This window comes from Rhincodon typus, chromosome 5 (genome assembly GCF_021869965.1).
Source record: "Rhincodon typus isolate 14 chromosome 5, sRhiTyp1.1, whole genome shotgun sequence".
In the NCBI taxonomy this organism is placed as follows: domain Eukaryota; kingdom Metazoa; phylum Chordata; class Chondrichthyes; order Orectolobiformes; family Rhincodontidae; genus Rhincodon; species Rhincodon typus.
The window spans coordinates 42,330,040-42,347,743 of record NC_063336.1 but is presented as its reverse complement, the minus strand read 5'-3'; the positions used below and the strand labels follow the sequence as shown (position 1 = coordinate 42,347,743).

At 40.2% G+C, this 17,704-nt stretch overlaps 1 protein-coding gene across 1 annotated transcript in view; it reads left to right on the top strand.

The window, feature by feature from the left end:
* LOC109911006 (NADP-dependent malic enzyme-like) overlaps positions 1–17,704 on the top strand; it is a 372,962-nt gene that overhangs the window by 302,335 nt on the left and 52,923 nt on the right. Inside the window, exons 10-11 of the mRNA XM_048597435.1 lie at positions 2,883–2,988; positions 5,473–5,615. Coding sequence (XP_048453392.1) covers positions 2,883–2,988; positions 5,473–5,615 — 249 coding nt within the window. The remainder of the gene's footprint in view (positions 1–2,882; positions 2,989–5,472; positions 5,616–17,704) is intronic.

The window sequence follows — 17,704 nt, the reverse complement described above, 5'->3', positions numbered from 1 at the left end:
ACTTGTGATATCTTTGTAAAAGGCACCGCATAAGAGCAAAGGTGTCATTGCTTTGTAATGTTTTCCAAAATGAGCAGCCCAGCCTCTGGTGCATTGTGTCCAATCCTGAATAGCATGGTCTAGATTTTCCAATGGCCAGATGATGGTTCTGCAGCGGAGATGAAAGCTGTGCATTTGGATCCCAAAGAATCCCAGACATAGCAGACTGAGGGAATTTTCTGGGAAGTTAAAAATTCCGATGGACAATTCCTTCATGCCTGGAACCTGCCAATTTCCATTTGAATCAGAATTTGGGAGTTTTGCTGAGGAAAAGTTAGGTAATTGGATACCTAGTTTGCCTCCTGAGTAACCGTCAAACTGACCCTCCAACTTGGCGCACACACATCCAACTACATGTCCCCCAAGCCCGTAATCTGGAGACCCTTTCTATCCCCAGGACCTGACATCTACCATCCCTGAAACCTCCAGGAAACAATTGTTTATACCTAGGGCCAGACTCCCAGCTGGCCCCCTCCTCTCCATCCTTGAATAAACAGCCTTACACTCTCTTCCTGAGACCCATCATCACCACCCCCCTCAGGAACCAATAACCCATACCCGAGACCAAACCCAACCCCACATCTCTGCCTAAGACTGAATGTCACACTCCACACCTCCATTCCACCCCTGCTACCCAGAGATGTGACACACCACCCCTCATCCCCATCAGAAACCAACAGCACACCCTGCAACCACCAGAATCTACGAGCTGTCGAAGAGGCTGGCTGGGATGCTGGACATTTTCGATCGTAGAATATGGCAACTGACTGCTATCAAAAACAAAGGGCTGGCTGCCTGCCTTGCCACGACGATTATGCACTGCGAGAGACCTGTCAGATTTAAAATATGCTCCATGCCCCAGTACGATCCCTGATTGGAACCTCCTGTCTGAAATGTGGAGTTTACTTACAAAGGAGGAACAGAGAGGCAACCTGAGTCTGATTGCCACTCCTTGGATAATCCTTTTGGAAGGATATGAAGACCACAGCAATTGTGCAGAAGAGATTTCCTAGACTGCAACCTGAAATAAGGGATTTTGTGGAGAATTTGCATTGGTGCCCTTATAGCAGACCGGTTTATGGGAAGGCTTTATGAACATTTTAAAAATCGTGAAGTCTCTCTTTTAATGGTTTAAATAAGGTGGAAGTGTTTCCAGTAGCAGAGCAATCTGTGGATTGACCTGGGGGACGCAGAATTAAAGCGACTGGTGGAAGTACCATTTCGGATTTCAGGGGGAGAAAAGTTACACGACCAAGTACGGTCTGGAAGGCAGTGCCTGAAGGGCTGGTAAAGCAGGTTCAGGGGTAACGTCCCAAAAAGAGAATGAAGTAAATACTTCAAGTGAAGGAAATCCGAGCTCTGGGAGAGAGCAGGGGAGTGAGACTAATTGGATAGCTCCAACAAATGGCTGCTGAGCTCACAATTGACTTAATGGCTTCCTTCCATTATTGCTGTATTGTACTTTGATTCTATGGAAATTACCTTTTTAAATGAACCAAAAAGTTGTCAAAAGCAGTGGTTGTACAATTCCATTGAACACGTGTACAAAGCACCCCTATTGATCATTTGTTGCCTCTCCCTTTTCTCATCTTTATTTCTCACAATGTTGTTGTACAGATTTTAGCAACATTTTGAGGTGGAATTTAAATGGACATGCATATGATGTTGAAACAAAACTAAAATATTGAGGGCTAATTTTTAACCTAACCTGTCTTTTGGAAACTGACATAATCAAATGGGTCACCCATTTTGAGTAAAGTCAAAGGAAGGAAAATGTCAAATGTCATGGTTTTCTATCTTGACATATTGATTAAAATTACTCATTTTGGAGCTCTCCAAAGCAAAACCTCCTTTTGGTCTCCTATACTTCTATTCAAATATAAAACATTGTGGTTACCTTTATTTGTGGTTTTGTGCCCTGTCAAATTTTGTGGACAGTTCTCAAACCAATCTGTTGTCAACAACTACTGCTTGCAACTCTGTGGTTAAGATCAGGATAAATCTTCCCTGTTTGTCCACCTGTATTCATCAGCCAATAGATTTTTTTTGTTCAAACGGATTTATTTTAGCACAGACTTTTTTGTGGTTAATATTTGATGTTTTAAACTAGATGTTTATATAAATATCAACCAATTTTGGGATATTGTGTGGATGAGTTGCAATGGGCATCGAATGGTATTCAATGGCGTTATGTTGACAGGAGAGTATCAGCAGTCACGGTAAAATGAAAAGAGGTATATTTCGGCCATTTTCTTAGTGGTTTAGCTTTCCTCTTCTGCAGCGCTGTAAATTATCTTTTGTCCCAGCACCATTCCTGACATCAGCATTCCTAATAGGAGTTCTGCCCGATTCTGAGGTTTGGAGACTATTGTGATCTGTGAATGGACGCATGAGAGCTTGTCTGTGCCCATGTAATAGTAGGTACACACTTGTACAGTGGCAGACTTCACCTTGTCAACTGTATTGGTGAATGTTCCTCATTTTTTTAAAAAAAAATAGTTGAGACAGCAAGTCCAAAGATATGTAAAACTCTGATACAGCTACAATTTGATGCTCTCCCAAAATCTCTCGCACTTTTATTTCAAGCAGCTGGTGTAAATGGGGCCTACATGACATTGAATTATTCCTTCAGAGTTTGATGCAGTCTACATTAATAGAAACTAAGGCGATGAGAGGTTTCTTTAATATGGTAGACTTGTTTGAGTGCATGTATGGCTTGGTGATGCATCTGATACTGTAGTGTATCTTACAAAGCATTTTTTTTTAAATTAGAGATGAAAAAGAAAAGCTTTAAATAATTTTGTCCGTAGCATTTTAATATGTTTGTTTTCTGTATCTTTAAGGGGCGTGCCAACCTGACTGAGCAGAAAATGAGGTTTGCTCACCCATATTCGGAGCTGACGAACCTGAGTGATATTGTTCGGTGTCTCAAACCTACTGCAATTATAGGTATAATTGCCTTGTTTTAAAACTTCTTCTGCTAACTCCTATGTTCTGTTTGCCTTGTCATTATGCAGATTGTTTTTGACCATTGTCAAATTTCCTTATAGAATGCACCAAAAGAAATAGGAATTTTTTTGGCACTGTCAACTAGCCAGGACACAGTTTTCATAACTAAGTGTTATTTTAATGCTTATGATCCTCCTGTCTGTGTCACTGTGATAACTGCTGTCATTCTCATTGGTATTGCGGGTTTTGTGCTTTTTTTTTTTCCTCCTTTGGCCTGCATTTATTCATATTGGTCTGTTGTCTAATGACCTCTAATGATATTGATTATTAAGCAAAGTAAACTAAATCGATAGCAGCACTGTAGACTTGACATGATAGTTTAAATAATTTCTTCCAGCAGCATCAAAGTACAAGACAAATATTGAGCTTTACAACAAAGATAATTTCTGTATAAACTTCCTTTCACCATTTTCTCTCCTATCTCCACTCATGCCCTCTCTGAGCTCACCTTTACCATGAGATCCCCCTCCTGCCCCTCAAAACTATTCCCACAAAACTGCAAGCCAAAAATCCCCTCCTGTCTTCCATCTGAACCCATAATGTAAATGGATTCTCTCTTTAGGTATTGACCTGCCTTTAGCCTTCCAGCCGACATCACCTCAGCTTCAAAAGTACCACACTTGATCCCATGTCCTTGCACAGTACCATCTCATCACCATCTCATCACCATCTCCCCTTTCGTCTCCAGAATCCAAGAAATGCTAGCATTTCCCAAATCTGTTCCTATCTTTCCCCGAACTCAATGCTTGAATTCCTCCAATTACATTTCCACCCTTGCCATAGTACCAAAACAGAGCTTGGAAGAGTGATGTCCTTCATGACTGTAATGAAGGTAAGCTTTTATTGCCTTCTGCTTGTGTGTAGCCTGTACACTGTAACCCAGCTGGCTTGGCCTGTTCTCACCTGGTTCCATTCTTATCCGACTAGTCGAGAGACACTTAACACTTATAATGGCTTCTCTTCCCCACTCTTGAATTACTACCTCTTGTGCCCCTGAGAATCTATCATTGCCCCACCTATACATTTCTCAGCAACGTGTGCTCCTTGGGATATTATCCAAAGTTACAGTTAGTTTTCACTTGTACACTAATGACACCTAGCTCCACCTCACACCACCTTCCTCCATTTCTTCACTGTAGCTAAATGATCAGATTGGTTTATCCAAGAACCAGTACTGAATGACCGAAGATTTCGTCAAATCAAATATTGATGAAGAATGAAGCCATTATTTTTGGTCTCCTCTCAAAACTCCATTCTCTATTTTGTAACAGCATTCCCTCCCAGGCAACAGTTTGAGATTAAGCCAGTCACTTTTTGCAAGCTTGGTGCCACATTTGATCCTGACGTAAACATCTGACCTTGTTCACTCCGTCAGTAAGATTTCCACCTCCATGACATCACTGGAGTTGATCCTGTCTCAGCATCTCTGCTGCTGAAACCCTAATTAATGCCTCTTTTTTACTTTTTAATGAATCAACGTCAATAAACCACAAGTAGCCTCTATTCGCTAACTTGTCTGCATAGGTTACAATCAACTTAATGCATCTCAATATATTTTTCAGTCAATATAATTTGCAATTAAATGCTTTGGAGCTCAACAATAAATTATAGCACAACACTGATATGCAGAATATAACAAAAGGTAAGGTTTATTATATACCATTCTCAAATTGGGTTAGAAGTAAGCTCATGTGTAATCCCTCTATGTATGCTTGTTTTTGTGAACACAGTCATTCAAAGAGATAGTAAAACTGTTATATTCTGCATATTAAGGTTGTGCTGTAATTTGTTGAGCTCCAAAAATTTAATTGCAAATTATATTGACTGAAAAATTATTTTGAGACACATTAAATTGATTATGCTTGCAACCTTTGCGGATAAGTTAATGAATAGAGTGAATAGAGGCTCCTGCTTATTTTTATCTATGTTGATTAGCATAGAGATATAGGCACTTCATTGAGATTTCAATCATTGTTAGTTACTCAACATAAATAACTCTACAAACTCTAATCACCTACCTAGTCTTACACTCTTGCACCTATTCTCGAGCATTGTTTCCTTCTTTCAGTTGCCCAACCTTCTGCTTCCTACAGAAGTACCAATGTATGGAACATCCTGGACACATTTGAATCTGTATTTTCCTGTTCTAGTGTGATGAGATGACCAGCAATCTATTACATCATTTCTTTTGCAGATTTTGGGGATTTGAATGTAGGAAGTGTGCATGTAGTAGTCATTGGTATTTTTTATGAATTCTGTCTCGTGTAAGCCAAAAAGTCCTTTTGACTTCCAGTTCTGATTTTGTTTTGGTATCTTGTTTTTTTGCTTTCTTTTTTTTTCACTTTGAAGCGTGAGCACTACTCTGAAAGTACAGAGAGACAGAAACCTGTGGATTGATTTTATTTGACTGTTTGTTTCTTCCAGGAGTTTCTGCAATTGGTGGTGCATTTACAGAACAGATCATCAAAGACATGGCAAGCTTCAATGAGCGTCCAATTATATTTGCATTAAGCAATCCAACCAGCAAAGCAGAGTGCACTGCTGAGCAATGTTATCAGTTGACTAAGGTAATGTCTCCACTTCAAGTCGTCTTACTTTCTGATGGAATTGAAGTTTACACCTAAAGTTCTGATAACAATACTGCCAATGCTACTTATAATTCAGCTGTGCGAATGCCCCACTGATATTAAAATAGCATTATTAGAATATTGCAACACATTAGTTATAATAACTGATTTATTATGCAGAATGCAATGCATAGCATTACAAAAATACAAAGCATCATGCACGGGAATTATAGGGTAAACATTTGAATAAGAAGCATCCAAGTAGTTGTTTATAATTGCTTATAAATATAAATAATATTTTACATGACTCACAAGTATAGAATAAATTCAGAATAATAAATTTAACTTTTTCCATTTGGCAATAGCTTTATTTTGTATTAATGTTTAGCACTAAATGTTATCACAGTATGTTGTCTTGTAAGAAACTTCAAATTTGCCAAATAAAATCCAAATTTTGAAGAGAGCATTGTTGCTGTGTGACATGGATATACATTGTCATACAGGGTAAATTGTTGAAAGAGGGATGTGTGAGAGACGAGCAATCAACAGGAGGCCATGTCTGCCCAGGATGTTCATAAACAATTCTCCGCCCTCAGTGAGGAATGCTGTGTGAGCCTGCTCTTCATTGATGACATCCTCATTGAAATCTGCCCCCTGTCGCAACTGTAACTCCAAGCTGATTCCCCAGGGTGAGGACGCCATTGCCAGTAGCTGTGACGGCGGCCATGATGATGAGTGTTTATGCATCTGGCTTCTTCCAGCTGAAGTTTTTGGGATTGGAACTGCTTGCGGTTTGCCATTCACTGTTGTGTAAAGGAGGTTACTGTGGCTGTCCATCAAGTGGAGCTAAATATATTTAATGTTTTCTTGAGTGACAGACAGGCGGAAAAAGAAAGACCTATCTTTGACAGGATTGCGGGCTTCCCCATTGTACAGGGTGTCGTCCAGGTGTCCTGACTCTGGCCCAGCTGTCCCGGAGGAGTCGGATATTATTACACGTGCCTGGAGTAGGTGGGACTCTAATCCAGGCCACCTAGCTCAGTGGTAGGGGCACCACCACTGTGCCATAATGAGGCCTATCTCCCAAAGGTGTTTCTGAACAAGTCTGAATGGATTGATTTTAAATATGTATGTTTTTAGGGGTCATTGACAGCACCTGTGTTGCTTTGTGGAGGTCAACTGTGCCAACTGTGCCATCTACTGGAAATGGATGGGATTTCACTTCAAAGTCTAGCTGGTGTATGACTGTTGGGAGTGAATCAGTTGTGTTGATGCCAGGTCTCCTGACAGCAGTCATGATGTTTGTCTTCACTCTGCTGTCCTTTATGTCAGCTCCATTTTAGCCACCATGACGAATCAAGGAGTGGTGATTGACTGAAAAGGTTTATTCGCTGACCACTTGAAGACAACTGGCTTTCAGTAGAGATATTGGTTAATGCCCTTTGAGGAAGACCTCAGTGCTTCCTTCAAGTGGTGTCGAACACAGAGGAGGATTGATTGATCAGCCGGGAGGGCGGAAGGTCGGGGCCTGTGCTACGTGGGTATCAGCACAAGGTTTCCTTGTCTATATTTGACCTGGTGCCACGAGACTTCTTGGAGCCCAGACGTGATGTTGAGGACTCCAGGGCATCTCCCTCTTGACTGTTTACCACTGTGTCCTGCCTCTGCTGGTTCTGTCCTGCCAGTGGGCCAGGACATTGAGAGTAGTGTTCAGTGCATTGTAAAGTATGATTCTGTGAATATGCCTATGTCATGCTATAGCTTGTCTAGTCTGTAGGAGAGCTCTTCCAATTTTGGCACTAGTACCCAGATATTAGTAAGGAGTATTTCACAGGGTCAACAAGAGTTTGCTTTTGTTGTTTCCGGCAGCTTGGTTGATTTTAAGGTAGTTCATCAGCTTTTGTTCCTGTGAGACTGTGGCCAGATGGCCCAACTTGAGACTGAACCAACAACACATGGGCAGCGATCTGAACTGTTCGGGTCCATGAGTTTGAGAACATTAAATTGTCCACCATTTCCATTGTGAATTTTAGAGGGTTCACTTTCACGTTAATTGTATGTTCTGAGACTGAGGTTGAGGGAGCCAATTTAAGTTTACCAGTCCAGATTAGTTACTAGACCCAGGTACAAATGGTTGAGTTTATTTATCAAAACAAAAACAAAAGGAATGATATGTAATCAAAGCAGTGGTGTTTCAGTCAACCCCTTTTCACCACCAGTTTGCAGCTCTCTTGTTCTCTTCTGTTGACTGAAGTTCTCCTCCTGTCATCGGTCTTCCTTCTTGCACACTGAACCATTTAAGAATCGCCACTTGTTAATCCTTGCTTGCTACTATCTCCTGAGCATAATCAAAGATATCCTGAACTCTAATTGACCTGCCATTACATGAATAGTGCATCATCAATGTGATTAGCTATGACGTTTGTGTCAAATTCCTGATTGGTTTCTTTAAAAATGATGGACATCTCGGGTGATATCACTTGGACTTTCTGCTCATTCCTTTTTTAATGTGATCATTTTTAGGATCATCTTGTTTTATGAAAGTTTACCTCTATTATAATTTCATAGATACTTTCCAAGATAAGATGACATCAGTAGAAAATGTGTTTACCTAGAGTATGTAGTGTTAACCCCCCACGTAACCCCCTACCGCACAAGTGATTTAATATCATCCCACATGTCCTAACTGATACATCTGAATATTCTCTCAATCTTTTAACTGAAAGAATTGTGTGCGAATCCACAATAACTGTTGATTTCTAAAACAAAGTAAAGGTCAACACAACTAACAGACACAGACCTGTTACATACATCAAACTACAAAACTAAACCAATTGAAAACACAACTCTGTATCTGAGTGAAAGGATTTTACCTCCAAGTACTTTCACATTCACATTTGTTAGCCTCCATGCTCACCAGTTTGAGCCATAAAAGCAACCAGAAACCTGTGGTTTTATTTTTGACTTGTATCATGTCGCTATTATTTCTTACAGAAACTGTTTTTACAACTAACCACAACTAAACAGAATATAATTTGATTTTTTTGCTTGCTTCATTAAGTCAAAATTATTGATAATCTTACACTATGTTGAAGAAAATGGACTCCAGTCTCAATGAATTTCTGTGTTATTTGATGCCTGGTGTCTCCTCATGTTTAAATTACATCTCTGTTCTTGTCCTTCAGCAAATGTGCAGTATGAGCATCTGAACTCAGGGCTGGGAGTCCAAAATTGATAGATTGCATTGTCAACATCACTGTTTCCGGTCTCTTCCACCAGTGTCTGACCAGGATGCATTATTCTTTCTGTGTATCTGAAAAAGTAGTGGTACAGTGGTAGGTTTGTGATGTAGCAAAGGAGGAAGATCGAGGGTCTAGACCCGAAACGTCAGCCTTTCTGCTCCTATGATGCTGCTTGGCCTGCTGTGTTCATCCAGCCCTGCACCTTGTTGTGTCGAAGATCGAGAGGGGCTTACTTTTGTTGTCTGCAACACTATATATATTATTAATTTCTGGGATGTCTTTGTGAGAATGCTAGCGTTTAGTTCCCGTCCCTAATTATCTTGGAAAAAGGTGGTGAGCTGACATCTTGAACTGCTGCAGTTTATATGGTGTAGAAAGGACAATGCAGGTTTTTGACTCCGCCACAGTGAAGGATTAGCACAGACTGAACACTAGTCATTGAAATCAGCAGGCAGCATCGAGTTGTCAAACTGTCATCGTCAGAGGTGGGGGAAAATAAAGAGCAGCAATATAGTTCCAAGTCAGGATGGCATCTGTCTTGGAGAGCAACTTGGAGGTAATATTCCTGAGCATCAGCTGCTACTTTTATCCTAAAATAAAAGAGAATGTGGCATGAGTGGGAAATGGTGTGTTCATAAGAGGGATAGTTATGTGGATGTCATTATCTTCAGTGGTTGAAGTCCTGTCACTGGCCATGGTCTGTCTTATCATTGACTATCATCTCCGTCTGGAGGAGAATGTGCATCTGCCTGTCTCCCAGGCTAGTTTCAACTGCCCTTTTTGTCTATCAACTTACCTTGCAAGCAGGAGGCAAATGAGTCAGTAAGTATTGTTTATTTGTGTGATATTTTTGAATATCTGCCGCAGTGTTTGCAGCTGAGATGTGTTTGTAAGGCTTGCATGCTGAGTGTGTAAGGGTGTGGCAAATGATATGAATGTATGATATGATCCCTGGTAGATGGATGATGGGGCTGCGGTGGATTGAGCGATATCTGAGGCTATTAATGCAGCAAGTAGGATATGGCAACGGAAGGACCTAGTCATTCAACTTGATCACTTGTGTGGAGTGTCTGAACTTCTTGCAGCACTGCATCTGGGACCGTGGAGCCAGATGCCTGGCATTGACCGCCACAGCTATCTGTTCCCACTGCTGTCTGATTGCATGGGCTGGAGGGCCTTCTGGCTCCCTGTCAAATCTACTTTTGCGGCCAGTCAAGATATTGCAGCCCCCTCTCCTCTGGATGATGTGTTCGTGTAATCAACATAAAGGTTAGTGCGGGCTGGTATTATTCGATGAACAGGTAACACAAATTTGTCCGACTGCTGCCTTTTGCAATAAAATGTCACGGGATAATTGCACGTTTCAGTGGCTATCGGACTTGATCTTTCCTTGAGGAAAGACCGTGTTCTGAGGAAGGGTCGCCAGACCCGAAACGTTAACTGTTTTTTCGTTCACAGATGCTGCCAGACTTGCTGAGCTTTTCCAGCAACTTTATTTTTGTTCTTGATCTTTCCTTGCTTTCTTTTTTAAAAATGTAAAAATCTTGCAAGTCAAGTTTTGGGTGCAATTTGGCTGAAGTAAGGAATAGTTGCATTTATTGCTCAGAAAGGAATTTACACAGTTAAAAGATATTTTTAATATATTGCACAGACAAGTTTTCTTGTTGAGATCCAACTGGGCTGTTAATTGCTGGTCAGCAACTCTTGGTGTTCTGTATGTTAACACAGATGAAGCTTTGACCTGATTGCTGATCATGTTTTCCATATTCTGTTCTAAATGATGTGCTATCCATCCACAGAACGGACTGTGGCAGCTAAGAAACCGAGAAAGTGATGAGCAATTGTTCTCGGCCTCGAAGCCAAAGTGCTGCATTATTTAAATATCCCTTCTCAGAATTTGTCCAATCTTAGTTCCTTGGAGCCCCATTTTCTGTGTCTTTAGCACGATGTACATGATTTCCCCTCTTTTGCATAAAAACAGGGTTTGTAGGGTTTTTCCGCTCATTGTTGAACTCAAAGCTTTAATCTTGGACCTAGCCTTGTAGCCACAAAAGTTAAGAACAAGGGATGCCAATAAAAACATTTGGTTCCTGCTATTAAGCCAGAGATATTTGGATCTGACCGTTACGTCTTCATTTCAGTGTCACTGCCCTGCATACGTGTGGAGGGGATAGTATGGTTCACTTATATGATACCCTCTTTACCAAGTGTTTAGCTTTAGAATCTCTCAAATTTAGGGATCATCTAATTTGTACTTTCCAAGCAATTAATACAGGGTCTTTCTTCCATTTTTATACAGTTGTACCCAAAGTACTCAGATGGTCCACAACCTAATGTTAACCTCAGACATAAAATCCTGGATTCTGAGAAATCTTAATTGGTTGTAACCCTGCATATTTCGAGGACAATATACAATAACAAGTCTTGGATCTTATTGCTTTAGTTAAGGACAGGCGTGGAATTGATGGATAAAGTAGTGAAACTGAACTTGTGTTCTATTCCTGGAGCAATGCTTCCCAAGATCCTATGTTTCCAACCCCCGCATTAGAGGAAGGCGCCTGCTACAAAGTACAGATTTTATTTCTGGATATTGTGACTCGGCAGTTCCCACTTGTGTGGTCCTAATGCACGTATATTTTGAAAGGTTCAAGCTAAAGTCGTTTAGACAGTGATCTTTTCTCCTGTAAAGTTGCCAGCTTTCGTTCAATATATTTCAGCAGACTTTATCCGAAGCACCCACTCTGACACACACAGTCCCATTATTGGTAATCCGACACATGTCCATCATTCTGCGTACTGCTAATTGGAAACCAAACAGACACTGATAAGCCTAAGTGAAGGACTTTTGAATGTCAAAGAATTGGTTTTCTTTGCCTTCATCTGATTTCCTGCCTCTATGAATTTTCTCTTAGGCGACTCCTGCTATTCGTGCCTGGGAGATTAGTCTTTAATTGTTGGAGATTACAGAGCAATCCAGAAAATAATGACAAGCCTGTTCATTTGTTTAAGTTTTTAGATATCATTTTTTGATTCTAAAACAAGCCCTAACAGCTGTGCAATAACAGTAAAATTGCTCGACTGTCAGCAGTAATTATATTTATGCAATATTCACTTTTAAATGGAAAAAGAAATATAAATTTCATTAAGAATATAAAAACATTCAAACATCATGTTTTGCACATTGCTTTCTCCTGTGATATTCTCGTCTTTTCTGTTCCCTCTTCGCTTTCCTTTCTAACTCTTTCCATAATTCTTCAAATGAAGAAAGCCTTTACACCTCAAAATCATTTATCAAATTTTGATGGATTTTGCGAGTACCTTTTTTTTTCCAAATGTCTTTTGACACACCTATTCCCTTTGTAATCTTCTGCTGTCAACATAATAAGGTAGGACCTGCCTTGTAGCTTCAGTTCTGAGCCAGATTCTCCAAAATACAAGTTCTTTTAAAACTCTTTGACAATAAAACACCAAAGACCTCAACTGAGAGATAGTAAGAACTGCAGATGCTGGAGTCAGTTAACAGTGTGGAGCTGGAGGAACACCAGCAGGCCAGGCAGCATCAGAGAAGCAGGAAAGTTGACGTTTCAGATTGTGACCTTTCTTCAGAAAAAATGGCCTTCAGACCTCAACTGAGCCTCCGCTGTAACCTCATTGAGAGGGGTATTGCAGTTCAAAGACTAATGATATTTAGCAATGCCCTTGGTCCTTTAGTTTAAGTAGACAGGCTCCATCTAGGAAGCACTAGTTCTTGCCACCGAAACACATCTGCCAAAACTACTATTCTGTAGCAGCATCTTTTACATGAAAAGAGAATGTTCCACATAATTACCTGCAGGCACTGTGTAACTGCGAACGTACTAGCAGGACGAGTGCTGAGCAGATCTCATGTTTACCGGTTGGGTGATATAGCGGAGAAACAATCTTCTAGGCCAGTGATTCAAAAACAGAATAATTAAAATGCTACTGGTAGTGTACTCGTACAGGTAATAAGCTACCAGTTAGACATTTGAAAAGGCCAGTAATCTGTGAAGCACTACATTAGCGTCCCAATAATGAAGGCAGGTATATTTGGATACAGCCTCCATACTGCTTTTATGAATTGAAACACCGACTATTAGCACAAGTATCTGATAAAGTAAAAGACATCAAGTTCAGATCCTGATTTTCATTAGGCAGTGAACCACTTCCCAATCATCATAACACCAACTCATGCTAGAGCCAAAAAAATCCCAATAATCTGCACCCAAATCCAACAAGCATATAAATAGTAGAAGGATAGTAGAAAGAAAAAATAGTGTCAATTAGGCACCTAAAAGGGGATTTATGCAGGATGTAGAAGGCATGGCTGAGGTGCTAAATGAATACTTTTTCCTTCATCAGTACAGATGTAAACAGCTTCCAAAGCCATAGTGAATAAAAGAGTAATTGAGGCACTGGGTGGTCTAAATCTTTTAGAGCAGATATTAGAAATATTGGCTGCACTTAAACCTTGAGATGTTATTAGGACCACATCAGATGCTCCTGAGAATGCTGAGGGAATTGAGGGGAAGAGTCGCAGAGGGACTGGCATGAATTTTCCAGACGGGAGGTTTGCAAACTTCCTTCAAAATAAGGTAAGGACAAACCCAAGAACTAGGCTATTGATTTAACCTTGGGTAGGAAAACTGGTAGAAATACAATCCAGGACAATTTTTAGAGATAGTAAGAACTGCCAATGCTGGAGGCAGAGATAACAGTGTGGAGCTGGAGGAACACAGCAGGCCAGGCAGCATCAGAGGAGCAGGAAAGTTTTGGGTTGGGACCCTTCTTCAGAAAAAATTTCCTGCTCCTTTGATGCTGCCTGGCCTACTGTGTTATCCAGGACAAAGTTAAGCTGCTTGGACAAATGTGGATTAATTAAGAGATGGTATCAAGGCAAATTATGTTTAACTAATTACTTTTTTTGTTGAGGTCAAAGAGAATTGATGAGAATATTGTGATTGATGTGATTTAAATCACCTAATTGTCTTGTTGACAAAGCCCAGGGAGTAAAAGGGGGAGTGGCTGCATGGATATAAAATTGGCAAAGTGAAAGAAAATAGAAAGTTGTGTTGAGGGGAGGCGATGGTCTGGTGGTATTATCGCTGGAATGTTAATCAAGAGACCCAGATAATGTGCCGGGGACCTGGGTTCGAATCCTACCACAGGAGATGATGGAATTCAAATTCAATTTTAAAAAATAATCTGGAATTAAGAGGCTAATGATGACAGTGAGCCTATTGTTGATTGTTGGACAAACCCATCTGATTTACTAATGCCCTTTAGAGAAGGAAACTGCCAACCTTATCTGTTCTGGCCTTCATTCGATTCCAGACCCACAGCAATGTGGTTAACTCTTAACTGTCCTCTGGGCAATCAGGGATGGGGAATAAATGCTGCCTAGCCAGCGACACCCTCATCCTGTGAGTGAATACATTTTTTTAAAAGAGACAACAGAATGATGAAGGGTCTAGGCCCGAAACGTCAGCCTCTCTGCTCCTATGATGCTGCTTGGCCTGCTGTGTTCATCCAGCCCTGCACCTTGTTGTCTCGGATTCTCCAGCATCTTCAGTTCCTACTATCTCTGATTACATTTTTTTAAAAACTTGTTTTTCGGATCGGATGAATGTGTAAATCGGAGTTCTCCACGGATCAGTATCAGGCTTTTCCTCATCTTTACTAATGACTGGCTTGGGGAGAGAGGGACAATATTGAAATTTGCAGAAGAAACCACAGTTGGAAGTATTATGAACTGAGAAGTTGATTCCGGAGGGCAAGAGGTTCAGAGTGTGATTAACAAAAATAAAATTCTTGTCACTTTCAAAGGGAATTGAATAATCACCTGAAGACAGAAACTATTGCAGGGCTATAACGCAAAAGCAATGACAGGGATGAACTGATTTTGAAAATTTCTATCAAATCTTCCCTTAACCTTCTGTCTAAGGAAAATAGTCCCAAATTCTCCAATCCATCTCAATAACTGGAGCTTCCCATCCCTGGAACCATTCTCATGAATTTGTTCTGCACGTTCTCCAATGTTTTCACATCCTGTGAAAGCTACACAGTACTGCAGATGAAATCTGACTTGTCTGTTATCCAAGTTAAGTGTAATCTGTGCCTCTACTAATAAAACCTAGGGCACTCTCTTTTTCTTTTGTTAATTGCTGTAGCAAAGTCTCCTGCTACTATTAACCTCTTTCACACTTGCACACCCAAGTCTTTCTGCTCCAGCGCATCCTTTATCTTATACTGCCTCTCTGTGCTCTTTCTACTAAATGTAGCAGCTCACACATCTTTGTATTGAACTTCAAGTCACTTATCTATCTATTTTGCCAACTTGTCAATGGCCTTTGACATTCTGCAATATCCTTCTTACAGTTTACAATGCTCCCAGGTTTCATATCATTTGCAAACTTTGAAAGTGTGCCCTCTACTCAAGTCTAGATCATTCCTATAGACAGGAAAGGCAAGAATCCCAACACTGACCGTAGAGACCTTCACTACAAACCTTTCCCCAGCGAGATAACCATCCATTGAGTGTTGCTGTTTTCTGTCACTTGGCTGACTTTGTAGATATTGTTACTGTAGTTTTTCTTTCTGCATGAGCTCCAACTTTGTTCACAAAGTTGATAAATGTGTTACACTGTATTAAAAGTTTTCTGGAAGTCCATGTACACTACCTCAACAGCATTGCTGTCATCAATCTACATTAATGCTTCACAACATTTGAGTAAAATGTCAGTTAAAGGTTAGATTTTGATTTGATTGTAGTCGTATGTCCCGAGGTACAGTGAAAAGAGTTGTTTTGCGAGCAGTTGAGGCAGATCATAGCAAACACGGACGTACAGATCATAGGGCGCTTAGACAGAGCGAGGCACACGATTATGGCTGTGCAGAAGGTGCACAAAGCAAGATCAACATTAGCAAGATGATGATTTTCCCTTCAGAAATCCATGCTGGCTCTCCTTATTTAGCTTGTATTTATCCATATGACTATTAATTTTGTCCCAAATTATTGTTTCTCAAAATTTTCCAACTACCAAAGTTAAACTAATTGATCTGTAAAACATTGACGAACATACATATACATAATTTGCATTGTCCTGTTCAGTTTATTCTTACCCTTTTCTTGTTTGGCCCAGGTTGACTTGTTTTTTTGTAGCTGCATGCATGTAGTTCAGTATAGTAAATTTGTATGAAGGATGCTTGTACCTTTCTTAGGTTTTGAAGCAGCTTTTAAAAATAATTGATGGATACAATGAAATCACCTTAGCACACCTGATGCTGACTATCACTGTGAATAGTAAGAAACTTTGTCAGTGTAAGGGAAACCATCTTCAATTTAAAGTGGTGTCTCCAGAGGTATTTTCAAAATTGCCCACGTTGCCAATCAGGTTTGTTCAAATTATTAAAAGATTATGGAAATCTTATCATATCCACTTGTCATATATTGAAGATAAGAATTTTTGCAGAGGGATGGATTTTTCAGGTGTCTTAAATTTGTTGCAGGCAATGCAGCATGATAGGTGGATTATTGACTTAAGACACTAATAGCAAATAAAAGGAAGATAATGCTGTAATTCTGCTGGCATTAACATCTGACTAGCACTTAAGTGCTATGTTTCACTGATCTTTCATAATCTATTGTTAAGGGGCCTTTGTTCAATGCAAGGGACGTGCTTGCGTACTTCATCTGCTTGTCTGTGACTGACTTTCCAAATAAGAGCTGTAGATTAAATAAAGGTTTTGAGAACTGCATTGTATGTTGAAAGCTTAGAAGTATATCGAATTTCTCAATTTCCAAGAGAACATTTAGCAAAACATCTGTGACACTTGGCTGAAATGTTATGCAGGAAAACAAAAGCAAGAATCTCATTGCAGGGAATATTGCATTTGCTATGTCACTGTGTTGAAATCTCTCCCTCTAATAAAGATGTCTTTCTTTTAAAATGAAACTAAATGTAGACCAACAAATACTTTGTCACAGGAGCACATTTTCTGGCTTCCTTGAGATTAAATAAAGCGCTCTCGCTGATGCAGTAGGACTGTGCACCCAACACTGGGAAAATCTGCTGAATGGAATGGTGTTGGAATTAAGACACCGAGGGAAGGGAGTGAGAAGTATTTGAATCTAATGGGCACTAGTAAATGGGGAAAAATCAGAGTAATTAATTGAATCTAGGAGGATAAAATTCAAGTAGTGGTCAGTGTTGTATATGGGTTTGAAAAGGTTAATACTGAGAAGTACACCCTCTATACTGATGTCATATAGATTTGTGGGAGAACAGCTTAGGATCTCAAAGGAATGAGACCTTTTTTGTTTGGTGATACTCGGTCTCTGTAACAATGTCTGTCTTATCAATGTTAGCCGTAACATACAAGTAACTACATCTTGTTAATTACAAATGACTATTTTAATTAGAGCAGAAAGTGGTTTACTTCTTCCACACTAAATCATGTAGGCCCAGTAAGAGGATGGTGGAAACAGCATTCATTATTGACAGCAGCTCAATAAGGAACAGCGAGTTGGCATGTGCATACAACAGTTAGCAACAGGAAGTGAATTTGAATTGCATAAATAAATGTCTGCATTGGCATTTAACATTAATTTGTTTGAATATTGTTGTATTTTTATGGCCTATGCCTTCGCACGATGTTGGCCTTTCGAGTTTAATGTTATTTTTGATCCGAGTCCCTCCTGGCCTTGCCTCCCAGCTCTGCCTCCCTACCTCCTAGCCTTGCCTCCTAGAGTTGCCACTCCCCTGCCCTCAATTCCCTCCAGCTTGCCCTCCACCCCCTCCAAGACTTCCAATTCCCTCGCCCGTCTGT